Consider the following 27,667-nt stretch of genomic DNA (forward strand, 5'->3'; position numbering starts at 1 on the left):
ACTGACATGGTTTTTCTCTCCCAGAAGCCTTCACTTTGTAACAACATGGCGGCGCCCGGTAGGCACGTAGGGCGTTATATTCAGAAAAACGGACGATTTCTGACAAATAACTTTGAGCAGTTGTGGGGTCACAGGTAAGAAAAGATTCTAAACTGATTTTCAAAAGCAGAATGTCGTTCAGTCGGTGTTTATATCATTTTTTTGTTTGCTCTGACATCTGCAGCTAGCATCATTTGACAGGAGGTCATGTCTTCATGAAGCTTACTGACCTCACTGCAGTAAATGTTGCCACCTATTGCAGATATAGTGCTAGACAAACCTTCAGTTTTTCATACAGTTTGTTTTAATCAATGAGTTGAACTCCGGACCTTTTTTTTTTTTTTTTACACAAGGGCACATGCTGTTTGTCTCATTCTGCTTTTTGACTGTATTGAACTCATCCATGCATGGAGCTGTAATGTCTGACATTGCTTTTTGTCTTAACCAAGTTTTGCAAATTGGGCCTAACCTTTCAATAGGTTCAGTCCACCTAAATAGTAGATACTATTTGTGCATCAAAACGTTCTGTGCGTCTTCTTTTTCGCTCATTAATGTTTAATGTTTTCCAGGAGTTTTGGTTGGTCTCCAGCTCTGCGACAACAAGCTACTGAAGCTAAAAAAGGTAAATTTGAAAGAGGGCTGAGATTAAAAACATTTTTGCAATACAGACAATTTACAACGTTTTAACTGCTTCAAGATATACACAAAGCCCAGTAATCCTCTTGACTCTATTAGGATGAACAAATCCCATGAAAAGACTAAAACCTAGAATGAACATGCCCTACTAGTAAGTTTATATATGTCCTCAGCAGGATAATCCTTGGGACTGAGAGCCAGTGACAGGGTAGGGATGTCAGGGAGTACTGAGAGATGAACTAAACCCTTATTGATTTGGGTCTGTAATGATTTGTGAACAATAAGGGAAAAAAAGAATAAAACCAGCCACACTGTTAAAATGAATTTATTGAGTAGAAGATAATTCTGCCATCATCTTCTAGAAACAAAGGATATTTCATTAGAGACAGGGTGTTTTTAAAAAAAAATAATATTCAGAATGTCATTTACATTAAAGTCATACCTCTTGTTCCATGGTTTTGCAGAATCTACAGAGAATATTGTTGTCCCCAGGAAGAAAACATGGTATGTTTCCATATCAACACTGCATGAGGCAAACACTGCAGACAGCCAGATGACTTGTTCAAAAAATGTTGGCATGTATTTATCTTTGCATAAAGTGTCCTTTAAAATGAGACAGTGATTGAATGTTTCTTATTAAACAGGAGCAAAGAGGCGGTGCTGGAGGCTCTAGCTTCGACTGTCGGCAGGGTGAGAGCTCTCCCACTTCCTTCAAATTGCTTTTTTTCATTGTGGAAATAAAACTGTTAGTTTATCTGTTTGTTTACTGTCTCTTCTTTTTGTCACTAGGATCCTACAGCACTTCACTACTGCTTCCAGGATGACACCTACCTCTCCCCCAAGAACGCGTCTGAGTTTGTGCGTCAAAACATATTACACTTCACATCAACATTACTCCACTGGCTTTTTTTGTTGTTGTTTATTTTCATTCTCAAATCAGTCATACAATTGATATTGATTTATTTAGGGACTAGTGGGTTATTATAGTTTAAACCAGTTTATTTGTTGTTTATTTAGTTTTACTCATTTAACCAGCTGTTAATTCTGATGGTACAATAAGACAGTCTCAGATTTAGTATCATGTATAATAGATATCATGATGCATAGAAATTTTGCCTACATTTTTCAGTACACTCTTGATTAAGCTGGTGTTATAACTACCTCAAAAACTTTGTAGCAGAATTTAATGCATCTTTTCACCTTTCATGTACAGTAGACAAAAAGATGACAGCTCAGATAGGCTCCACTCTGTTCCTAGGCTCTGTTTTTAAATTTGTTTCCCCTGTGATTTCAAACAAGTCAAAATGTGTGCTGTCAGAAAAGGCTATTTTTTGTCACATTTACTAGTATCATAAATATATTTGGTTTAAAAAAAATTAAGGTTATAACATTGTTTTAACACCCACTATGCTGAGAATATACAGTTTAAAGATGTAGTCAAGCACAATATGAACAACTATGATAACATACAGCAGTACAGGCCAGACATAACAATGAATCAGTGTAGTAAGTGAAGAAAAGACTGCCCTCTGTGGTGTAGTTGCAGTAGTACACAAGAGATACAGTCTGTCACTGTAACTGATGTATTGTTCTCTCTCCTCTCTCTGCAGAAGTACTTCACTCTCGCTCAGGAGTCTGGAAAGAATGCAGCCAAATTCTTTATTAACAACAACCCAAAGTTCTTCACTAAGGACTTTGCTGAACCACATATACCAGTAAGAACCTGTCTGTACCTGCTAGTGAATGCAGAGGCTTCAATAGTGAGAGGGCTAAAGATCAGAGGTCAAATATAGTAACACAGAAGACTTGAACAGCTTAATTCTGCGCAGTTTGAGAAATATAAATTATAGCTACACTCTGATAGCAAAAATGTCTTGTTTTTTTTGCTTCTTGTTGCTGTAAGAAGACTGGACAGAGTTAATGTATCCATGTATATCCAATCCATCCAAGCAGCCTGTAGTGGGGTGCGACCTTCAGTCAGAGCTGTGGTGATTTTTTTTGTTTTGGCACTCACATTATTCCATTGATTTTATTTTTCTGTTTGTGTGTGTGTGTGTATGTGTGTAGTGTCTGATGCCAAAGACAGTGTCACTGCATCTGGAGGAGGTGAGTGAGGAGGCACTGAAGGAACGAATCAACCTTAGGAGAGTTACAGCTGCTGTTGACATGTATGACCAGCTACTGCAAACTGGTGAGATCACACACACACACACACACACACACACACATACATATGCAGCATGTTCTCTCTCTTATGAATGTTACTGTAATCCTACTATACCGTTTACAGTTCTGTTCTACAGTTTGATGTGAACACAGAGATAACTGTTAAGCAGAGAGTGCACATGCTGTGGAAGCTCAACTCTTTCAGAGTTTGTAATGTTATTTTCATCAGTTTTTATTGAAAGTCTTTTAACCTTTTATTTGTTTTTTTCTTCCAGGCACAGCAGTCTCCATGGAAACGACCCACGACCTGTTAGACCTGATCTGTCTCTACTGTGACAGAAACCCTATCAATGAGGATGCTCTACAGACAGAGGATGTGGTGAGTGATCGCTGATTCAAACCTCAGGGTGATGTTCAGTGACGAGAAAAGAACAGCATAATAAACTTAAGTTTGGGTTTCTGCAGCAGCAAGTAAATGGATGCACTGGCCACATTCAGCCAGAGACTTCAGATATCGTTAATACTACACTATATATGTATGCTTACCAGCGTTCATCCTTGTGTATTCAGAGAGAATCAGAGAGGCGGGGGCCGTGGAGGAAAATTAGGTACCCTCAGGCTTCAGAATTGAAGTCCAACTGGAAAGAGGACAACAACGCCGAGAGAATCTTCAAACTGCTGCCAGAGAGAGACACAAAGTGTTACTCTGCTCTGATCAGAGGCATGGTAAAGGTATGGGCAGATTCATTACAGGTGTCAGTAGTGGTGGTGAAAGAGAAGCTCACATCGGCTACAATTACCTGCTGAAAATAATTCAGCTTCAGATGTTGAATGATAACATGTTGGTGCATCCTAGATTAACTGCTCATCTGTGTCCATCTCTTCCCAGCATGGAGCCTACGCAAAGGCCTTCAGCATGTACACTGACATGCTTAACGACAGACTGACTGGTGAGTTTTAAAAGAATATAGGAGAAGAACATTAGTTGCAGTATGCCAACACTACTTTAAAGGCAGTATTTGGAGTAGATATTATAGCTTTAAGTGATAACGTTGACATCCAGCCATTCATTATCTATACCACTTATCCTTAAGTGTCATGTTTTCATATTTTTCTACATTGCTTTAAAACTCTTGGTTAAAAGTTTAATAAGTTAAACTGATAGTTTACCTCTCTGTGCATATAATTTAACCAGATGATATTATGTTGTAAAATAGCGCGACCATGAGAACTGCAGAAGTGTCACAGTTAAAACATCATGTGGTTCCACTGTGTTTTCACTATGTTTCTTTTATTTGGTTATGTTTGATTGAAAATACATTACATTGGTTTTGACCTCTTGTATTGCTGTGTGTCCATAACTGATTTTTTTTTTTTTTTTTTTTTTAAAGAAAAAACATTATTTTATATAATCTGACCTACAAAATGATTGTCAGCAGTGTTGTTGATCCCTGTGAAAACTGCAATGTATTGGAAGCAGATGACTAATAACCCAACCCTCTGTCTCCAGGTGACGTCCACATCTTCAATGCGCTGATCTTAGCAGTTCCAGATCTCAAAGAAAAAAACACTGAGAGATGGGACCTGATTGTTGTATGTATTTGATCTTGAGAACAGATAACCAGGTTTCTTTGTAAAAAGACCTTTTCATGCCATTAAAAAATGTCAATGCATATGCTTCACACTGTATTTTAAATGAGCTATATATACGTTTTTGCATTTACAAGACAAGAGGTTACTATACATCCTCTGAGCAGTGCTACTTCTTCATCCTCTCATGTTGGACTGAGGACGTTTAAAGCGACCATGTGTGGCAGTAAAAGTCACTAATGTGGCCAAATAGCATTTTGCTGGACTTAATTCAGAAGTGATAGCATTCCCAAATGTGTATACATCAAGTGAAATATTTTTACACGCTGTCACCCAGTTAAGACTTGTAGTTGTGTTTGTCTCTCTTCATCTGCAGGAGCTGTTGACCCAGATGAATCAACAGAAGATTCAGCCCAACCTGCAGACCTTCAACAGTGTTCTTAAATCTCTGAAACGCTGTGCCAGTTATGCCAAAACAAAAAGTCCACTCATTCTGAATGAGATGAAGGCTATGGGAATAGGTAACTATTAGTGCACACACTGTGTTAGAGTACAAAGTTTTTAACCCAAACTGATTCTAATTGACATTTTAATGGAATTCTGCACTAGTATTAAAGTGTGTGTGTGTGTGTTTTCAGCTCCCAGCCTGGCTACCTATGATTACATCCTGTCAGTCTTCTGCAGAATAGGTAAGCACAGCAGTGGGGTTTGATGTTATATTACACCTGAACACTATGGTACAGTCTTTGGTGCTATTGTCTGCATGTTGAGTTGAACTGAGTGGCTTTGTTTATTTTCAGGCCCCTCTAGCCAACACAATACTGCCATTTTACAGGAAGTGATGTCAGAGCTGGCTGGAAGAAGCCTGACCTGCCAGGACCCTGATGATGGTATGTGTATGTTACACCTTTTTACAGACAGAGGGTTTGAAAGTAATCAGAAAAAGTTGTCACTTGCATCAACTCTCACTCTCAAGGCTTCATTTACTCCAGTGCAGAGAAGCTGTAAGTTAAAGGGCCAGTGTGTGGGATTTAGTGACATCAAGCAGTGAGGTTGCAGATTGCAAGATTCCAAGCGTGTAGGAGAATCCTGTTAAATTTACATTTGCCATTTTTGGTGACATAAATCTTGATTTTATTTATTTATTGTTAACCTCAACCTCACCAAGATGATTCAGTTGACTTGAATTGCTTAAATGAAACTGCAGAATGGGTTGATTGAAAACGTATGAGCTGTTGTTTTAAATGGATATAAAAAACACAAACAGTTCTGTTCACTGTAACACAGCAGAGACTTGTATCTGTTAGTATTTGGCTTTTGCTACTAACTTGTTCTTCTCTCTCTTCTTCTTTCCAGTTTTGTTCTTCTGTAATGCAATGAGAGTAGTAAGTCTTTTTTATAACTTGTTTTGTATAAATATTTATCGACAGTGTGTTTCTGCACAGTGCAAGTCATTTTCTAGACTCTCACATAACAAGTTTATTATCAAGCACTCATGTTTCTTTTCCTATTTTTAGATTTATACAAAGGTTAAACATGTTATATGCTCTATCTATAGCATAGGCTGGTTTTGACAGCTTTGTACATGAGCCTACCTGCATTTAAATGGTATTTTAAAAGTCGTAAATTAGTCTTAAAACATACAGATACCCTCATCTTCTCCATCTGTCCTTTGTTAATGTAAAGCAGGTGTATATCTGTTCATCTACCCAACCTGTTTTTTTTCTCTCTGTGCTCATCTTTGTCATAACAGTGTCTGGATAATAAAGATATGGAGCTGGCTTATAAAGTACACAGTTTAGTAGAGGTTGGAGAGAACAGGAAGTTGCTGGGAGAGCCCTTCCTACAGAGTACTTACTAGTGAGTAAAAACCTTCCACCATAACTGAGAAGTTTTGAGAGATTGTGGTCACTTCATTAACGACATGTAAGTTACTGAGCATATATTTACGAGCCTCAACTTAGCCTGATATCTAGTAATTATGTCCAGTAAATACTGAATATTAAACATTATTAAGCCACATCATCATAACCCTAATATAACTGTCCACCAGGCCAACATCTGTGTTACAAATACATCAAATGCATTTCCACACTATGTAACTGAGCCACTATCTTCTTCTCTCCAGCGGCCGCTTCTTCAACCTGATGTGCTTGATGGAGCACATTGATGTAGTACTGAAGTGGTACAGACAGCTCATTCCCTCGGTCAGTTATCACTACACCACAGTAATACCTTACAAGCTGCAGCTGGTACTTCACTGTGTCATCAACCCCCCCCTGTTATCACAACAGGGTGTTAATCTTTTATTTAGTTGGGGTCACATTAACCATTATGCAAACATTGTAAAACTCATACTTGTATGCATGACTGATCTAGTGTCTGTTTACAATATACTATTTTGTCACTTGGGGCAGCAGAATGGAAACACTGCTCACAATCAATAGAAAATACACAATACAGGACATAGAAATGTTGCTATGGTTAGAGTGTTATTTACATGGCCACCGGACATTAAGTAACAATAGCATCCATTTGTGTTTGTGTGTCTGATAATAATTGTCTGTGGGTACAAGTGATACCTTTACACATCACAGTCATTTGATCCATTGCTAATATATAAAAAATATTGATTAAGTCCAAGAGTTAAAACTGCATTAAACACTTCATTTAATATGTTTGAAATCTTTTCTCTCTTACCATGTTCTGTATTTCTAGTTGTACTACCCAAACACTCAGGGAATGATGGACCTGCTGCAGGCTCTGGACACTGACAGTCGCCTTGATTTGCTTCCTGAGATATGGAAAGGTGAGTTTTAAGCGGACATTTCAGTTATGGGTAATCGCTCAGTACATGTCCAGGTAATGACTCAGATTGTATTGGCTCTGCTGGTTTAAACTGGGTGACTCAGGTCTTCATTTTGTGATTCTGTATCTATTTTCTAACTCTGGTGTTCTCTGCTTGTTTTCCAGATATTGTGTCTCTGGGTCATCATAATAGGGCAGATCTGGTGGATGAGATTCTCACCCTGATGGCCAGAGAGAAACACAGTCCTGAGGTCAGTGAGAGGAACAGGCACACAGCTGCCTAATTGTCTAATTGTGCTCAAAGTTTTAAACACAGTGTGATCTTCTTTCTGGGAGACAGTGAAAACAAATCTCTGCGTGTCTGCAGGTTCAGGAGTCTTTTGCGACATGTGCTCTGGATGTAATGAATTCGTTTGACAGTGACAAAGTGAAGCCGCCTCTGGAGTGGACTGCCTCTACTCTCTCAAACATCACTGTCCTGCTGCTGAGAGCCAAAAAGACCCAAAAGGCCTGGTGAGAGTGTCTGTCCTTTTTATAAGAGAGCTTGTACTTCACCAACTCTGCTGATGTTCTCTGTCAAATTAAAAACTATCTAACCCCTCTAATTCCCTCTATCCTCCTCTCTCCAGGAACATGCTGCAGCTCTTCAAATCCAACAACAGAGTTCCTTCGTAAGTGCCCACCCAAACCACAACCATAAAGAGATCATCTTTTATTTTTCTAGACATAGAAAGAAAGAGCTCTGATTTATGACATGTTCATCATGTCACGTATCAAGAGAAAACTTTTAAAAAAATATCTGGGGAAGTATTATAATGGTATTCTCTATCCGGTAATCACACATAGTTAACTATCCAACTGTCCACCACAGCATGCTGGAGCCTGACAGTAAACATGTTAGTAGTCTGAAATAATAGATGTCATTTGACGTACCTGTACAACCCATCAGGCCTTACATTCATTAATGCAAGTGATTCTGGATGTGACTTCAACAGGTAAACAAGTCATAGAAATGAACCCATTTTAGCACTTGTTCTGATCACCTCTCTTCTTGTGACTCTTCTCCAGGGTGGAGCTGTTGAACGAGTTCCTGTCGGTGTGTCACAGCGAAGGCTCTCCACAGAAAGCAGTGGACCTTGTTCAGCTGTCTGCAGCCTTCTGTCAGCCAGCAACATCGCAGCTGGCAAAGCGAACACTGGCTGAGTTTACGCTGACTGAGGAGCAAAGGTGAGGAGCAAAGAGTTAGTGATCGTCTGAGACAGTCACTAACACATATGTCATGTCACAGGGGAAAAGGAGGGTTTTTTAAAACCACACTCACAGTGGTGGAAAATGGTACAACTGGTCAGAACGTGTCACTGATTGTTACTATGGAGATATGAGTCTTAGTTCTGAGTTAGCTTGGAGGTAGCTAACTTTTTTGGCTTAAAATGAGTTATTAAGTTATTATTATAGTTATATATTATAGTTATTATTTGTGTGAAACTGACTCATTTTGAGTACTCTAATCTAGGTGCAAAAGTAATCCTGGACTAACACTACCAATAAGATAAATATCTTTGTGACACGGTCCCCAGCTTTGGTGCAGTCTTTTACCTCCACAAAATCTTGTTTCTCTGTCCCATCCAGAGCCATTTTATCTAAACTGGAGCCTGCAGACGAATCCTCAGACTGAAGGAGACGATACCAAGCAAACCGAAGAAATTCACTGATAAGAAAATCAGAAAAATCTATAGACTGTCCTTATTTCTGTATCTGTGTAATAAAATAGATCTGACATTCATACAATCTGAACATGTCCTAATGTTTTCTCTTTTGTGTCAACTAGAGGCTGCTGTTTCTCTGCTTCAGGGCATTATCAAGTAGCTCACTTTACAGGATTATACCAGATAGTGTCATATTCACTGTTTCTTTCCCACTTTTTATTCTTCAGTTGACTTTTTCAGCTCAGTTTCTATGGAAACCAGATGTTTATCACCATAATAAAGCACAATGAAAAAATCAGTAGAGAAGACCATCCTCAGCCCATAAAATCATTCTGAAATCATGAATGGCAATTTTGCTATCAGTTACAGATAGTGTAATAAATAACGATAGACTGTTTTTTCCAGAATCCATGACTATAAACTATGTGGCCTAGCAGAAAAGATGCAAATGTACATTTCTCTGAGTGATAACTGACCAACTTCCTCAAATTACTGATAAGCTACTTCCTCAAAATGCTGCACAGAGGGTTTGGAATGCTGCTTTGGACTTTTCAGTGTATTAATTTGTCCTCAAAACAGGGTTTGCAGAAACACACAGATATAAAGATAATGGTGTGTCTGCAGATGCAGGTATGCACTGTGTGTGTTTTTTGCAGACACGGACAATTTTATGGCCTGCATGTCTAGACAAGAAAGTGTCTGGGGTGTGACTTTGTGTATTTGTGTGTGTGTGTCCTTAAATAAACAGTATGGTAATTGTATTTATTGCATTAGTTTAATGGCATTATTTTAGCAGCAGTCACTCAATAAATATAGAGGAAGCATTGGTATAGTGTGCATAGTATGTGTTTATATGTGTGTGTACATGTGAGATGCTGAGAACAAGTGCTGGTGGGCGGGTGTGCAAGTCCGCCCAGGTGTGTGTCTACATCAATTTTTTTTTTTCCCCTCAACCAATCATCAGCCGAGCTGGCAGCACAACCAAATAAGGACAAGTGGGCTAAAGTGAATGGAAGGGGGGGGGGGGGGCACTTTAAGGCGGGTGTGGTCTGGGGACAGAGTGTATTGTTCTCTAGAGAACCTGCCTAAAACCATTCGCACTCCCTCTCACACACTATAACTGTACTCCCTGATACACACTGATAAACACACCAGTGTCACCTTTCAAACTACACATAACTAATCAGACTGCTATTGTTTTCAAGTGACCGGCCTAAGACCATAAAAAAACATGAACACCTATAAATTCCCTGTACGAGAAGTACTGTGGTGTAGTTACAGAATAGAGTCCTGAAGGGACAGCCTGAAAGACCTGGAATAATGAGAGAAGTGTAAAGTTACCAACAACAATGGGGAGTTTCTTTTGCCTGGATGAAAAATAGTTTGTATTCAGCAAGATTACAAAAAAAAAACAACACTGGATGTGGCTGGTCACAGGCATTCCTCTCTCCCACTCCTCTATGCAACATTAGTCTACTGTACTGAAGTGGTGGTCAGAGGTCAAACCTCCTCACAAACACAGGATGTGATAGAACATCCTCTAATGCTTTTAATACCTCTCCCACAAGGTGCTTTTTAAATTTTTTTTTTATGTAAGGATTTAAATAAAAAACAGTTTTCTGGGGCTTTGGGTTAAAAAAAGTGAATGTTTTTTTCATTTAAATGTTGCTTCCTGAAAGGAGGGGAAGAGAGGGCGGATGAGGGAGGAAGATAAACATGTGGTAGTGGTGGAAGGAAGGAGCAGAAAGAGATGGCAGTGAGAGAGCAGGGTGGGGGCGTTAATGAAACTCTAAACTCTGCCAGGCTAACTGTAGATCCCTGGTGAACTTGTTTTTTCACAGAAAGTGAGCTGAGACTTACAACTCAAATTGCATGCAGTGACATTACCCATTACTTGCCTCACAGCTAATAAGTGGCAGCCAGCACTGCCAATCCCACACAGTTGGAAAGAGCAAAAGATGAGAAAATCTCCAGACCTCCAGTCACATCAGCTTGAGGTCTGGCATTATTTCATCCCTAACTGAAGCTTTCTGTCTCAATAACCCCTTAAATGCCACTGTTATTAACCTTTAATGCTGCAGTCCTTTAACGCCTACCAACATTGTGTTAAGAGGCTCTGGAACCAAGCAGCAGACATGTAAATCTCAGATTTCAGCCAGAAACAGGTATAACTCAGGTTTCTTGCTGGGGGATACATTGGCAAATGCACAGAGGACTGAATGCTCTGATCAGGGTGAAAGAGATGACTTCACTAACCATCCTGATGTCACTTTATGAGTTTGGGTGAGTCAGCCAAGAAATAGTTCCTCATATAGGCTCATTGGACAAGCATGGGGTGAGATATGAGTCAAGAATTCACCCATGTTAGCAACTTGAGTCTCGGTTTTGGGCTGAAGTGGTGAAAAATGTTTCATTTTCCATAACTGAGATGGATGAAGCTGGAGTCACCAGCCTCAGCACAGCAGCCCAACCACACATTCAAGTGGTGTGAGATTTACTGGAGGGTGTACACTTACTAAAGAGGATCACACAAACACCTTCTACTTAATGACTAAATAGAAAATCTGAATGAAACAAAAGTTTGTCAGGTTGTATTAATAACCCAACAGACAGAGGATTTTTTGAGGCTGATACAGGTATTTTAGAGATTAAAGAGTCATGTAATGATATATGAGCTGATATTAATTTTCTTTAGACAACTCTTAACAGAAATAAACATTTTTGAAAAGGTATACTGAAAGCAACAAAGGTGCTAATTACAGGATACTGAGGAATTCAATACTGTTGGGCTGGTATAATATTGCTTGTTGTTTTGTTGTTGTTGTTTTAACAACTTTAATTTCTTATCACTTATTGGCTGTATACATTGATGCTATCTGCAATGAGCTAATATCCCCTCATTTATCAGTCAGGCTTTAGTTGTGTTGATGTAAATGTTCCTGCCCACAGGCTCACAACAACACAGATGTACCACGATAGACATCTTTTAAATGTGTTATCCAATTCAAATGAAATACAACATATACTATACCCTCTCAAGGAAAAAAATCTAAGTGGAAAGCAGGTAGGGAAAATGGAGTTGTTGGTATTGTTATTAATTTATATGTGACAACAAAAATGTTGTGGGAAAAAAAGCATTAATGAATGTCACCTTGGATTTCTGGGTAATGAAGTCCAAACAAATTGGACTTGATATGACTAATTTTATTTTGGATCTAACCACAGAGTGCAATAAACTGTAAAAGCCGTGTTACTACAGTGATGGTAGAGTAATGTAGCTTAACAGTTAGCTAATGTCTACCTGAGGAAATACACACCACAAACATACGTGGGCATATACAGCTCCATAAAATATTCTATTTGTTGAGAGTCACATTCTGCAGACAGTATCAGCTGAACTCTTCTGCATTTCTGTGTGTGTGTGTGTGTGTGTGTTTGGTTTATGAGTCACTGAAGCATGTGTTTAAAGCATTCACCGCATCCTGCCAAAACAGCACAATGGTCAGTCTTTCAGTCAGCCTGTCTGACTCTCCCTGTCTGCCTGTCTCTCTCTCTCTCTTATTTGAGCCAGTCTGTGGATATTTCTGTCTCCATCTCCACCTATCAATGTCTTTCTCACACACATTGCTGAGAGGCAGAGGAGCAGCCAACAATGGTGAATTGACCGACTTCATTTATTTGGCTTGTTGACATACTCTCAGCCTTATCACATGAGCCAGTTGTCAGCTCGCGGCCCCATCTAGGCAACACACAAAATCCAAGGTCCTTGTAATTGTATACACATGGTAACACAATCATCAACTGAGTTTCAAGGTAATATTTGTCTCTTTCTTTTATTATGTTCTAATTTGATTTCATATAATTAAAGAGAACCTGCACACCTGTGGTCCACCCACACAGGTGTTTCCACTTGCTGCCTGATTAGACCTGTTGTAAGCACTCTGGGTATGCACCTCTTTAGCTAGTTAGCAAGCAGCGCTAGTTCAGCATTGGTTCAGCTAGGCTGTGTCTCTGTTGTGGAGCAGTTTATACTCTGAAATGGCAATATATGTTCCCCCACCGTCCACCTCTTTATATCCATTTTTTACAGCAGATATTTTGACTTATAGCAGGAAAAGTGTGTTAGTAATTAATGGTTAATGTGTCAAATTCACACCAAAGTTGTGAAAGCTCTGCAGGGATTAGGGGGTCCACTCGTGTTTCCCTGTGAGCTACCTGTGGGCATGTGGGCATACTGTGGTGCTACTATTGCTACTATTCTTTATAGACAGAGGCTTAATTTAAAAATGTATCAGCAGATTAATTGACAGTAAAATAATATTTGGTTGTATCTCTAAATGCATTGCTGTCAGTTTAATAATGTGGCTTTTAGGGGGAATGTCCAGATGTTAATAAGAACTTCTTTTCCTTAATCTATTTCTGCTTCTTGACTAACAACAGATGTGGAAAAGATTTTGCTAGTCTGTCAGCACTAACTCTCTGCCACTCACTGACATCACTGTCTAGTCCTCTTCTTTAACAGTCATGTTAAAGATGTCAGAACAGAGCAGAACACACCCACATTTACAATTGAGCTCAACCAAATCCAACCATAGGTTTTGGTTAAAGCTGTAGCTCCTTTGACTGGTTGAAGTAGTGTCTTCTGCCTCACCCTTTCTTTTTTTAATCTTATGTAAATTATGACAGAGTGTGGAGAAAGTCATCATTATTATTATTTTCTATTCTATAATATTTAACAATATTTCACCCAGCCTTTAATTTACTGCTACATTGAGTAGATTTCTACCATAATGTTAAGTGGTGTGAAAAATTGAAATGAACAGAGGACAGTGAGAAATGTCATGCAGGAGGATACTAACTATAAAGCCATGAATGAGAACCCCTGGCTGTGTTTCACAGAGAAATGGGTGGCAGAAAAGTCAAGATCTTCTGGAAAGTTCCTCCTGGGTTTCTGCCACAGAGGAGGAATTTACTTTGACAAGATTCAGCACATCACTGTAGAGAGAGAGAGAGACAGAGAGAGAGAGATACAAGCGCAAAGGGAAGAGAAAAAATGGGGGAGGGATAGGAAGGAAAGGTATGAGATGAGTGGGAATGAGGAGGAGGGAGAAAGGAGGAATTCCTGCATGTAGAGACTGGTAGCAGCAGCACAACTCTGACACTTCATGCACAGAGTTTTACTCACTGATAAAGCCTGTTTGCAGAATGAACAATCAGTCATCTGCTGCAGATTACAGTTTGAACACAATCTGTCGTTCCATGCTTGATCGTGATGATGCCTTCAGTAATCTAAGGTTGACACAATGTGTTCAACACCTCACTGCTAAGTGTGTAAAGTATCCAGGCAATACATTATTATTGTGCATCTAAACTGGTCATATATAGAAACTAGCCTCTTGAGTGGCGTGTGTGACTGTACAGTATGTCAGCAGATATGTAACAGGTTTAAATTGATCTTTCCCAGGATTATCAACAGGTGTGAGTCATAGTATTGGCCAATAATGTTCATCAACTGGCGGATGGGTGAGGCTGACCCTGAGGGGCAGTGGAATATTGTGAAACACAGAGGTGATAATGCATAGATGTACCTCTAAATGATTTCTGTGCTGGACTGTGTTTATTGCAGAACAAACAAAGAGGCCAAAAAAATAACAAAGAAAAACTTCCTGTAGCCCATTTTTCTTAAATGTATTAACCATAGAAGCAAAATGTTTTTTTTTTCCTTGATACTCTACAGAGAGGAGTATTCATGCCTGGGAGTGGCCTTTTTTAATCTCAAGTGTTGATACATTGTTGGTTAAACGATGTCATACACAGCCAAAAATTATTTTTCATTATATCAGCTTACATTGAAACCTTTCATTTCAAAATTAATACAGAGTTAGCCATTTGGCTAATTATTTAAGATATTGCTTTTGTATTGGTTAACAGTAGCATAACAACTGACCATTGACTGGACAATTGTATTTTAGAAAACTGTTTCCATTTCTCTCTTACACTTATTAATTTAAATAGTTTTATAAAAAGCTTACTGACACACAAGCTTCTGTCTCACACGCCAAGGTAATATCAAACGCCACTCTTCCCTAAAGGTGTTCGTGCCCTTCTTGCTCAGTGGACAAACATGACCGCTGACGGAGGAGAGGTGGAGGTTTGGTTAAGCGGAGGAGTGGCGCGGAGGGGCGGAGCGGCTCGCCCCACCGGGCGGCGTCAGCAGAAGAAAACGGGACAGAGGAGCAAAGAGAGGCCGACGCAGGGATTCTTTTCCCCGGGTGATTGTACTGAGTTTCACCAGCGGTCTTCAGGTAAGAGGAAGGAGCATTTCAGGGCGTTTTCTCACACCACAGGAGGGGAAGCCTTGTCTTAGGTCTACTGAGGAGCACGGAATAAGACTTAGAACACACTGCGGCACATCTGCTGCGTTTCCATCCAGCAAAAATACATTTCATAGCCTACCTCAGGATATGTTTAGAGATGTGGGTCAAGAATATGCGAACAGTAGCAAAGATGTGTAACTTGTGATTTGCATACAAACGGTAACTGAAAATACTATTTTCTTTCTAGACAAAATTTCCAGTGAATGCTGTTAATTTTTTTATAAGCATTTTATGAATGTATGACTATAATTTTGACATTTAAAAATGTGTTAGGTGATATGTCATTGATAACATGTAGCTAATGAAGCGCTAAGTTAAACATTTGATTTATCTATTTACCCATAGAATCTGTACTTTGCAAGACAATGCCTTTCCTGCAGCCACAGATCCAAGTATCAAGTCTTACATGATCACTCAAGCCTGAATAACACGTTTTACGGTTGTTTTCAAACAATTTAACTGAAGGGCTTCTTATTCTCAGTTGCACTTAGAAATGAATAATAGTACTGGAGAGTGATTGACAGACAGTGCAGCAGCAGCCATGTGTCAGGATGAGTAGTGATATGAAATGCACCGTCATTCTGAACACAGGCATGTGTGTGTGTGTGTGTGTATGTGTGTTTGTGTGTGTGAGGGTCCACCAGGACCAGGATCAGTGTCAGATCTCAGAGCTGAATTACTGCAGTGCCTCTTAGATTCCATGCCATGCTGATTTTCTTATCTCATCAGCATTTCTCAGACATGTTGTGTGTGTCCATGTCATGTAGTTAAATAACGTATCTCTACGATTTCATGATTAATATTGGCACAAACAGTCTTCTAATCTACGTCCACTTAAGAAAACACCACAAGGACATACCTTAAATGCCTTTAAAATGGTCTGTTGGTCTGTCCTGCTTTAGTGACATCTGGTGGCAGTAAACATATTTTTTCTGTAATCCAACAATTCTGCAGAAGTCATTTCACACTGAAGTTCTGATGATGGTATTTGCAAAAACAAGCAAAATCGTGTCTGTAAAGAGCTTGAGTATGATGCATTTCATGTGCACAGGAAAATTAATGTGCACAGGAAATTTTAAAATGCTCATGAAATACCTCCATACCATTGTTTCCAGTTCTGTAGCTCAGTAATTGTTGCTCTAAGGTTGTCAGATGTGCAGTGCTCCTTGCTATGAGGAGGGAATTGTGTAAACAGACCTGTTTTGCATTTAGAAGAATGCGTCTCCATTCATTATTCAAAAATTCTTGGGAATTGGTAAGAAGCCATCTGTGGTATGTGTTATCTGACCACTGGTTCTGTTTTCTAAACAGAGTCTGAAACAAACTGTTTGGAGTGTTTTTAGACACATTAGCATCTCTGGGATCTGTTTGTTTGTGTGTGTCAGTCTGACTATGTAAACACCAGATTTACATGTTTCCTTTGAGGCATAGCTCATTTGCCAAAGTACATGATTGTAGCATCGGTGGGATGGAGACTGATGGAAGTCTGATTGGAACTGAATGAATTTTGATGTGCAAAGGTGAAGTGAAACATTGTTGAGAGCAGCAGTTTAAGATGATTTTCTAGCCACAATCTTTAGTCTAATGTCTCTTAAAGTCACATGTGGAAGACTGAAAAATGGCTAGAAAACTATCACTCCTCTCTTCAAGTCAGATCTGGACAGACCTCTCGAATGGATGTCTACATAGGGAAAATAATTTTCTCACTTCCAACAGCTATTAGAGGATCGGATCTCTTTTTCTATAAGATGTTTGGAGTTAGATGACATTCATATCTGAGGCTAATAAAGTTTGATTTGTCTGAATGGCTTTGGCTTCCTTCCTAGGTTTGCATTGATTGCCTGTGAAGGTAATTCATCAAGCTGCCATGTCCTCTATTACCAGCTAGCAGGGCTCTGCTCCCTGCAGCAGAAAGCTCTCTCTCTGGCTAAATCATATACACTACAGGCTAATCTCACTATCACTTACTGGGCCTGTATATCTAGGCTAATATTTCCTATAACATCATCTGATGTGATGTTTCCAAGCTGCTAGAGAGCCCTGTTTCTTACTGCTGGAAATTTCATCCCATCTTAAGGTCTAACCAGAATCATTGTTACTGAAGTGATGTGCACGCTAAAACAGATACATTCAGCTCCCTTTAGCTTCTTGGGTGAGGGTAAAGGGTCGGTTTGACTAAATTCCCAGACAAATTCATACAGAACACCTTCAGTAATCTTTAGTGGATACTATACTACTGATACAGCTGCACCCTTTGGTTTGATATGGAGTTTTGGCCTTTTTAGCTGCTTCCACCACCCCAATGCAAATGATGTGAACTGAGGTATGGACACAAATAGAAAGCTGGTGTAAAATCCATAGCTGTTAATGTTGTGTGTGTGTGTGTGTTGTGTATATATATAATATATATAAAATGTAGTATGGATAACTGTAGTAATGTAGTATGGAAACTAGTTAGTATGGATAAGAGCATTAGGATTGTCTTTTGGAAGTGTGTTTTTTGTAGTCTAGGTGAATTGGCTATTTAAGTGCTCATGTTAATTAATGTGCATTGCCTCTTCTTAAATAAACAAACTTAAGTAGATCATATTTCATCTTGTTTTTGTTCTAGAGAGAGCTAAATACAGCAGCTGTGATATAAATAGCTGTCTACATAATACATATAGAACACAAACCATCTATGGTCCCCATTACAGAATTATAGTACAACAAAGGCAGTCTACATAAATCTATTAGATGTTATAATGGTCTCTAGGCTTATGCAACTCTAATGCTAAGTGGCTCTTTGTATAATAGGTCAAGCTGCTGTCTTGCTCGTGGCTGAGTTAACAGAGCTGATCTGTTTGAGAGCTGCAGAATGACCTCAGGCTGAGTCAAACAAACAGCAGGACTGTCGTATCTCAAAGACCAAGCTAATAGAGCCTGAAGCCATCCTGTTTTACAAATCTGTGTTTGTCTCATCTGAAGATCTTTAATCTGTAAAGGAATGAGTATGTATCAATGTGGTCAGCTCCTTGGTTTTTAGCTGGGGGCTGACTCTACCAAAACAAAAAATGTCTGTAGGATTTATCTCATAAAATGATTTAGACTCTGTGGGTTTTATGAGTAACGCTGACTTTTAGCATGAGATCAGGCTACCTGTCATTTCAGCCAAAGTTTGATTCGTTTGCTTCAATTAAATTAACATACTGGAGGTAATTTAATGATAATGTATTCATAGCGTATCAGATGTAAAAACTGTCCACAGTACCTAAATGCACCATTTGCTTATGTTCTGCTTTACTGTTTCATAGGTGTCAGTATGTCGTCGAAGGTCAGCGCTGAGGAGATGGAGGAGATCAGGGAGGGCTTCCAGAAAGTGGGTGGGTAAAAATGTGTGTGTGTGTGTGTGTGTGTGTGTGTGTGTGTGTGTGTGTGTGTGGATGCTGCAGACACCCATCAGACAATGATAAATTAGTCAATCAGATTTAAAGTTGGGGAACACAGCTGACAAACACATGTTCGTATATACTGTGTATACGTGTGTGTGCACATCTGACAGACAGATGTTTTCTTTGGTTGTTGGGAGAGAACTGAAATCTCTGATCCACCCATACCTCACTTATCGCTTAAAGCAACAGTATAAGATTTTGTAAAATATGCTTCTTGGTCGTCTTGCCAAAAGAAGATTGATACCATTCTCATACATGTGTCTGTTAAATATGAAGCTGGAGTCTGCAGACTGTTAGCTTAGCTTAGCATAAAGACTATAAACAAAGAGCCTGGCTGTCTGCAAAGGTAATATATTTTTCATGGACAGACATGAGAGCGATATTGATCTTCTCTGTCAGCAAGAAAGTTAATAAACGTATTTCCCCAAATATCAAATTCCTCCACTTCCCATAATGAAACTCAATCGTTAGGCTATGTTGATGATGTCATCTAGGTTATTTTTTCAGATTCTTCCAGAGCTACAAATGACATCATACAGCTGTTTTCACAGGCTGAGCAGTGTTCCTCATGACCTTTGTGTGTAAAATGTGTGCAGTTATTCCTCTGCTGTAAATTATGAACACATATAAACATGAAAGGCAGACAAGCAAATGCTGAATCTAGTCCTAGACTCTATACCTGGCGCTTTGAACAGCAAATGTACAACTATTCACGAAGATATTGACTGAATCCTGATGGCATTGTATCAGTCGGAAAAACAGAAGAGCAGCACAGGCTCTAAAAACAATATTGTTAAAATTGTACTTTTTTCTTCCTTCCATCCTCGTCCTTGTCTCTGTCCTTCCTGCATCCACCCGTCCTCTCTAGATCTGGATGGTAATGGGTACATCACCGCCTCTGAACTCGGTGCCCTCTTCCGTGAGGTGCGCTGCCCTATGGCTGGATACCAGATCAGAGAACTCCTTGAGAAGCTGGACCGAGACAAAGACAGCCGCATCAGTTTGGAAGAGTTCACGTCTGTAGGTAACACTAAAACTAACTGACTGACTAACTAATTAATTACTCACAACTTTATTAAAGATGCATTTACTATTAACTAACTAACTTGATGTCTCACTGATATTCACCTGACAAATCAGCTGGTGGACTAAAATGACTTGATCACTACTGTACTGTCCGTGATATTCGTTATTTTGAAACTAACTGAATGGATGAGTATCCTGACACATATACAGTAACACCACAGTGTGATTGACTTTAAAACTTGGTGTGTGTGTGTGTGTTTTTGTGTGTACATTCAGATTTACCAGGAACTGAAGGGTGACCGCCTGGCCAAGGGTTTCAAGAAAGCTCTCAATAAGAAAGAAGGCATCGTAGCTATCGGGGGCACCAGTGAGATCTCTAGTGAAGGAACTCAACACTCAATCTCTGGTTAGTAAAGCTAAATAACTTGTTGAGTAACACTAACACTAAGAGATATAAGGGTTCACTGCTCACTGTATTTAGCACCACCAAACCAAGACCATATTACCATATTTATGATGGACTTTGACAATCAAAGGAAGTGACTCTTGACTTCGCTGTATTTCAGAGCAGGAGCGTTTTGCCTTTGCCAACTATATCAACTCTTCTTTGGAGAAGGATGCAGACTGTCAACATGTTCTGCCCATCAACCCCAACACTGAAGCTCTGTTTAAGGCAGTGGCAGACGGCATCATACTCTGGTAAACTCATTCATCAATCTGTCAAAACCTGTCACACCACAGCACTCAACTCATGTTCTTCAGAATATTGATTACTCACATTGTAATTATCTGTATTTATTTATTCATTACTAAAATCTTGATCTTTTCCTTGAATTTAAGCCTCAGCTTCACTGGTCGTTTTACTTTTCTGTAAACCTTGCCCAGGTTTCCATCAGTTTTTTACAGAGCCTGGGAGGGGACATAGAGGAAAAACTATTTTAAGGTTAAAAAAAGGGATGTATTTTTGTGAGATCTCGCCAAACTTTCTAGAGATCTCACAAAAGCACATCTTTTTTTGTCCTTTTTTGTCCCCTCCTGGGCTCCATAGTTTTTTGGTATTGTATCAGTTCAGTTTTTATATTTTTTCTCATTTTTGTTGCAGTAAACTCATCAACCTCTCTGTTCCTGACACCATTGATGAGAGAACTATCAATAAAAAGAAACTCACCGCTTTCACCACACAGGTCGGTTGGCTGGTTAACTAGTTAATCTGTTGTTTTCTGTATGTTGATTGTGATATAACTTCATTATATAAAATAATAATATTTTATATAATGAAAATAAATTAAATATAATTTAAAGTTATATGCAGGCACGGTCTTTAAGGCACGGTTTTTTAATGGTGATGATTGGAGATCATGTTTTATTCATTTTCATATTTAAAACTGCATAACTAAATATACAAAAATACATTATAGGATTTTGTCTTTTCAACTACTTTTTTCCCAACAGGAGAATCTTAACTTGGCTTTGAACTCCGCCTCAGCCATCGGCTGCCAGGTTGTCAACATTGGAGCTCAAGATCTGAAGGAGGGAAAACCTCACCTGGTGCTTGGCCTCCTCTGGCAGATTATCAAGATAGGACTGTTTGCTGATATACAGCTAAGCCGTAATGAAGGTATGTACACACAAACACACACACACACACACACAAACACACACACAGATTTGTATGTGGGAAAACAAAGACCAACTAGCCAGACATCAGATTATAAACATTTGTATCAAAAATATAAGGTAGAACAAAGAATTATACTATACCAACAAATGTACCCTCACAAACCTGTGTCATGCTTGTCTTTGTGTGTACAGCTATTGCAGCATTGTTAGAGGAAGGAGAGAGTCTGGAAGAACTGATGAAACTCAGTCCTGAGGAGCTGCTGCTGCGCTGGGCCAATTTCCATTTGAAGAAAGTGGGCATGTCCATATCAAACTTCTCTGGAGACATTAAGGTAATGTAATGTTCATGTGACAAGTAAACATTTTCACATTGTGTGTGATGTTTTGAGCTTTGGTTTAAAAAACTTGCAAATTAACTGTTTATTTAGCAAAAAATACTTGTGTACAGTCAAATTTCACATTATTGTGAATAATGCTTGATGTGAGTGTGAGTGTGTTTGACTGTCATAAAAATACACAACATGCTTGTAAATGCTATTGCTGCTAATAAACAACCCACAGGAGAAAACATTTGACATTTGTGATGGGGAGTAATAATCAGTGTGGTTTGTGTTTGACCATATCTCACTGAGTCTCTCTGTGTGTTCACGTGTGTGTGTGTGTGTGTGTGTGTGTGTGTGTGTGTGTGTGCATCTCTGTCTCTGTGCAGGACTCCAAGGCGTATTTCCACCTACTGGAGCAGATCGCTCCAGACGGCAGCAAAGAGGACGTTCCTCGGGTTGATATCGATATGACTGGTCTATATGTGAGTTGACAAAGCAATAATTACAGTCATAACATGCAACTTTTTATCTTTAAGGGCCAAAGTGTAATTATTCAGTGTTATTTTATTAATATATTACAGAAGAAATCAGCAATGAAATAAAATTATTTTGGAATTTTGGCCTCATTTGATCAACGTGAATCTTATATAAATCTTACAAAGTTTTTCACATAAACACATATACACACACTGTACAATGACATGTCATTGAACCTGGGCACCTAACAGCTCAGTTAATGCTTTTCATTTGGCCATTAGAGGCTGAATGGAAGATGACTTCCTGCTGACCTTCTTCCTGCTTCATGCATTATATTAGGATCATGATATGTAGCTCTATAAGCATAAGCCATTATTATTAAGCTATTATAAGCAGGGTTTTAATTCCTCTCTCTTCCTCTGGTATTTTTCACATTATGGACAAAAGTTAAACTAACTGCAAAATAGCAAAAAACACAAGAATTCTCTTTACAATACGGCAGCTTCATCTTATATGAACTTCATGCATTCATCATCCTGGCACTTGCAAAATGTCATTGCTGTATTCAAGAAAATGTTACCTTACATTCCAGTAGATCACATGTCAAATATAGTGTTTACTGTACACTGTTTACTGTATGTACTGTACACAAAAACATTGTTCACACTAATGCTAAGAGCAACATCTATATGGGAATGATGTTCTGTATCCCAAATGACGGAGCCTGTTTGCCCCAGCAAAATGTAAATCTATGTGTGTCTGTCTGTGTGTGTTACCAGGAGAAGGATCCTAAGAAGAGAGCTGAGGCTATGCTCGTGCAGGCCGACCGCCTCGGCTGCCGACAGTTTGTAACTGCCTTTGATGTTGTGAGTGGAAACGCAAAGCTCAACATGGCCTTTGTCGCCACACTCTTCAACAAACACCCGGCTCTCACCAAACCAGAAAACCAAGACTGGAATCTGGAGAGTAAGCATGGATGGATAATTCCTTCCCCCTTGTACATCTGTGTAGGAGGCAGCTCTCTTAGTAAAAACCTCCTATTCCTGTTCCTGTGAGGCTCAACGCTCTCTCTTCTTGTCTCTCTCAAGGTGAGACCAGAGAGGAGAGAACTTTCAGGAACTGGATGAACTCTCTCGGAGTCAGTCCACATGTTCACCACATCTACGGGTCAGTATCTTTATGTCTGACAGGACCTGCTGTACTTATCATTTTTACTGTTTATCGCCACATTGATGCAAAATTCACAGTTTCTCTGTGTTATGTGTGTTAATGCAGTGATTTGCAGGATGCCATGGTGATTCTCCAGCTATATGAAAAGATTAAGGTGAAAGTGGACTGGGACAACAGAGTCAACCTCCCTCCATTCAAAGGGATCGGAGGAGGACATTTAAAAAAAGTAAATATACAAACCACTTTCCAAACTGCTTCAGTATGTATCCTTTAAAGAGGCTTTCAACATGAAATGCATGAGGAAGAAACATAATAACTTTGTGTGTGTTTGTATACGACAGATAGAAAACTGTAACTATGCTGTGGAGCTGGGTAAAGGCAAAGCAAATTTCTCTCTGGTGGGAATCGGTGGACAGGACCTCTATGATGGAAATGCAACTCTAACCCTGGCGCTGGTGTGGCAGCTGATGAGGAGGTCATTTACTCTTATTAGTCAAACTTGAATTTACTATGTGGTCATTTGGGAAAGAGAGTCAGCATCTAATAGCATTCAGACTGTGGATGTTTAAGTTGTTATATAGCACAGCACAGGCAGGGGGTGCTGTTCTCTCAGCAGAGAATTCAAACTGATCGAGTTTATGGCAACATCACATCATTTCCAACATGAAAACAATAGGGTTCAAGGGAAATGTAGTACTAATTTGACAAAATCTCTGTCATTTTGGATAACATTACAGTATTGTGGGACGCCCATGCAAATGGGCATTACACCACAGCTTCATGTCTTTACAGTAATTACAGAGAGGTATTGCAGTCAGAGGGTGTATTTACAGTTAGATATGATTTAATCATAATTCTTACATCTGGTCGTTAACATCTACATGCAGGTACACTTTAAATGTTCTTGAAGACCTGGGACATGGAGAAGTTGCAGGGGATGATTTGATCATTTCATGGGTCAACAAGACTTTGGCTGAGGCTGGCAAGAGTTCATCCATCAAAAGCTTTAAGGTAAGGGAGTTTCACCTTTCACTATGTAATCGTCATCAAGTAATTTCACATTACTACACCAGTTGTGGAATGCTGCAGTGTGTATAGTGTATGTGTACTGTGTTGTCCTCTGTTCAGGACAAATCAATCAGTACCAGTGTTCCTGTTCTGGACCTGATCAATGCCATCCAGCCCAACAGTGTCAACTTTGAGCTGGTTAAAACGGGAACACTGTCAGATGAAGACAAACTGGACAACGCCAAGTAATCATCTGCCTACTTCTCTCTGACTGGTTTTATTTGTAGTTGTTGGGGTTTAGTATGTCGTTATATTTATGTCTAAAACCTGCCATTGCTGCTATAAGCATTTCACAAATGGGCTTCCATACAACACAAATAAAGTTCCATACTTAAACTGAATAAGAAAGTTATTTAACACTAGGGAACATGCACAATAGATGTGAACTGTGATTCAACATTTACACCTCTCAAAGGCCACAGTGATGTAGATATAGTGTCAAACAGAAAGAAATGTATAAGCTTATAAATGTATCAACTTAGTGTCGTAGAACTACTGCTTTGCCATAGTGATCCTAACTGTGCCTTTCCTGCACCAGGTACGCCATTTCCATGGCGAGGAAGATCGGAGCAAAGGTCTATGCCCTGCCTGAGGACCTGGTGGAGGTGAACCAAAAAATGGTCATGACCATCTTCGCCTGTCTGATGGGAAGAGGCATGAAGAAGGCTTAAAGGAGATGCACAACCACTCACACTCTGTCTCTCTCACACACATACACACATACTTACAGTCTGCCTGTCTGAATGGGTGAGACATGAAGAGAGTGAATGTAGATATATTGTCTTGTTCTTTTAAGTGATAATACTGCATCAGCCAAAATAGAAGTGCCACTTTATTATTCTGTGTTTAACTGTTACAAAGCAGAAATGAACATTTGTGTACATTGATACAAACAGCAGTGATCCTCCAGGGGCTCAAAGGGAGTTACAATTTTCTAAATGACAGACAGCTTGCAGTAAAGTGGGACTTCTATAACGGCTACATAAAACATATCTGTTTTTTTCTGGATCTCAGTTTGGTTTTGGGGCAGCACAGAGGCTAGGAGATTAGAAGGGTCACGTTTAGAAAGACTCGACGTCCCAAAATCCACATAGATATGAATATAAGTGTGACTGTGTTTGTGTAGGCTGGTCATTGGTCCAGGTTCTGTCCGGTGTATGCTGGGATAAATAAAGGTTGTGTTTCTGTAAATGTAAATGCAATGATATGTGGTAAACATTTAAAGACAATGTTCACTTAAAACTCTCAGCCGTGGTGAAACCAAATATTCAAGGTAGTGATTTTTTTTAGTTTTTTCTCAGCATTTCGTTCTTTTAAATCTCTGATGAGATTTTACTGCAGTCTTACTTTTTCATTCCTGCTTTTTCCCCAACTTACCTGTCATTTTTTACAGCATTGCCTCAAACTCTCTCGGGTGTCAACTGCCTCAAAGCTCTGGTGTATCTTCCAAAGTGCCAGCGAGTTCACTGTATGAGCATTTATTGTACTTAAGCCATAATATTCTTTACTGAATACCTTTTGGCCTTTTTTTATATGACCAAAGCTGTGCTAGATTATAGGCAGTTACTGTAAAACTATACACCTTACTGTTTCTTAACCTCTTACTGATGTAATTAAAGTGTTATGGAGATGATCTGATGGATGTAATATATGTGTACCTTTTTAAGGCACAAAATTATGTATTGTTAATGGATTATCTTTAAATGCATTTTAAGGGGTAAAACCCCTTATATTATTATTATTATATTATTCTTTTTCAGTTGTAGTGAAAACTTCATGCTATTTGGTAAATGCTTAAAGTGTGTGTTTTTAACCCTCAAAACTACACTATTACAGTGTACAGATAATCCATTTAAAAAGTCATTAAAATGAAAACGTGTTCATTAATTGAATATCTAAATTTGGACCTTAATTGAACAGCTCCTTTTACAGTTCTTTTAAGGTACAAATTATGGGTTACTTGTAAAATTAAAAATGTTGTCATATATTACAATCCATTAAAATATCCAGCATTCAACAACAAATCTGGGATTTTAACCCCTAATGTAAACCAAAAGCCAACCTTCACAATAACAAAAAAGTACATAAGAAAATAAGAATGAAAACAAGAGTTTGTATTTGTTGACCTATCTCTGCTTGGAGACTTGGGTTTATTCTCGAAATTGTGGACAGTTATCATGTCAAAGCTGCTACTGCTAACAGATAACCTCAGCAGTACAGAATGTGATGTATGCCTGTATTGTGTAACAAATAAGATGTCACCTCTAGTCAGTGCACTGTGTTTCCCTCTATCATCAAAACACTGTCTGGATGCAATTCTTAGACGATTAATTCAGGAACAGAGCATCTGAATCTAATGACTCTACTATTGCTGATTAAACAGCCATGATTAAAATATGTTCATTTTTTACCTTTTGATTGTCACTTTGGGCAAAAAATATTGCTTTATATGCTAGCAATACTCCCAAAATTCAGTGTGTACAATCAGATCGATGATGTTGAATAAAAGCATTTTTCCATATATATTGTTTGATTTCTGATTTATTTGCTTATGCTCTTTTTTCTCCTATATGGAATCTTGATTGTGTCAAGTCAATATTTTGTTATAATCAATTAATTGAGTGGAAAATAGAACAAAATTATAAAGTGATTTAACTTGCATTTGTATGATGCATTACAAACTCAAAGCAAAAAAACAACAAAAAATCATTAGAATCACTGATTAACATATTCTGTCTTTAAATGAAAATGTAAAGTTCAGAGATGTCTCTCTTGGAAATAAATAAGCAGTAAGAAGTGTCAAAAAAAATATGAGGTCTAATCAGAGGACAAATTAACTTAATATATACATTTCTTACTTACTAACTGACCTAATTATTTTGGAGGTATGCTTTAGACTCCATAGTCCAGAACTATACTTTCAATATACTAAACCACAATTATCAAGGTTAAATGAGTGGTTCAACATTTTGAGAAAATACCTATTCCTTTTCTTAAATACAGTGTATGAGCTTAAAAGTTTCTGGTATACCAAATTTTTCAATTTGGTCCAGAGCCAGAGGCAGTCTCTGTACTAAGTCGGACAAACTACATCCTGACATCAGCTTCATACTTCACAAAGTGAAATGAGACTGATATCAATTTTCTCATCTCTCTCTTTGAACGGAAGCAAATCAGGTTTCCCAAAATGTTTAAATGTAAATGAACAGATTTTTTTAGCCACTTACTGG

The 27,667-nt window shown here is 38.7% G+C and overlaps 2 protein-coding genes across 3 annotated transcripts; both read left to right on the forward strand.

Annotated features, from left to right (window-relative positions):
- The first annotated feature begins 24 nt into the window (after positions 1-24).
- Positions 25-9,033, forward strand: ptcd3 (pentatricopeptide repeat domain 3). Its single transcript, XM_018670302.1, has 23 exons — positions 25-134; positions 609-661; positions 1,140-1,179; positions 1,320-1,365; positions 1,465-1,533; positions 2,286-2,390; positions 2,743-2,866; positions 3,117-3,220; positions 3,412-3,573; positions 3,731-3,791; positions 4,352-4,434; positions 4,808-4,952; positions 5,070-5,120; positions 5,232-5,321; positions 5,788-5,816; positions 6,185-6,291; positions 6,560-6,638; positions 7,150-7,240; positions 7,405-7,490; positions 7,607-7,752; positions 7,869-7,910; positions 8,308-8,466; positions 8,869-9,033. The coding sequence occupies exons 1-23, from the start codon at positions 46-48 to the stop codon at positions 8,912-8,914; spliced, it is 2,007 nt and encodes a 668-aa protein (XP_018525818.1). The 5' UTR covers positions 25-45; the 3' UTR covers positions 8,915-9,033.
- A 6,021-nt stretch (positions 9,034-15,054) lies between these two features.
- LOC108879090 (plastin-3) lies at positions 15,055-26,958 on the forward strand. 2 transcript variants are annotated; one of them, XM_018670250.2, is made up of 16 exons: positions 15,055-15,250; positions 18,616-18,684; positions 19,622-19,773; positions 20,056-20,185; positions 20,346-20,478; positions 20,882-20,963; positions 21,232-21,397; positions 21,592-21,731; positions 22,109-22,204; positions 22,979-23,165; positions 23,288-23,366; positions 23,475-23,595; positions 23,711-23,844; positions 24,257-24,380; positions 24,498-24,622; positions 24,976-26,958. In XM_018670250.2, the coding sequence occupies exons 1-16, from the start codon at positions 15,070-15,072 to the stop codon at positions 25,106-25,108; spliced, it is 2,052 nt and encodes a 683-aa protein (XP_018525766.1). In that variant the 5' UTR covers positions 15,055-15,069; the 3' UTR covers positions 25,109-26,958. The 2 variants fall into 2 exon arrangements, with proteins under 2 accessions (XP_018525766.1, XP_018525772.1); XM_018670256.2 differs by lacking the exon at positions 15,055-15,250 and adding an exon at positions 15,325-15,481.
- Positions 26,959-27,667: the final 709 nt, after the last annotated feature.

This window comes from Lates calcarifer, linkage group LG8 (genome assembly GCF_001640805.2).
Source record: "Lates calcarifer isolate ASB-BC8 linkage group LG8, TLL_Latcal_v3, whole genome shotgun sequence".
Taxonomy (NCBI): Eukaryota; Metazoa; Chordata; class Actinopteri; family Centropomidae; genus Lates; species Lates calcarifer.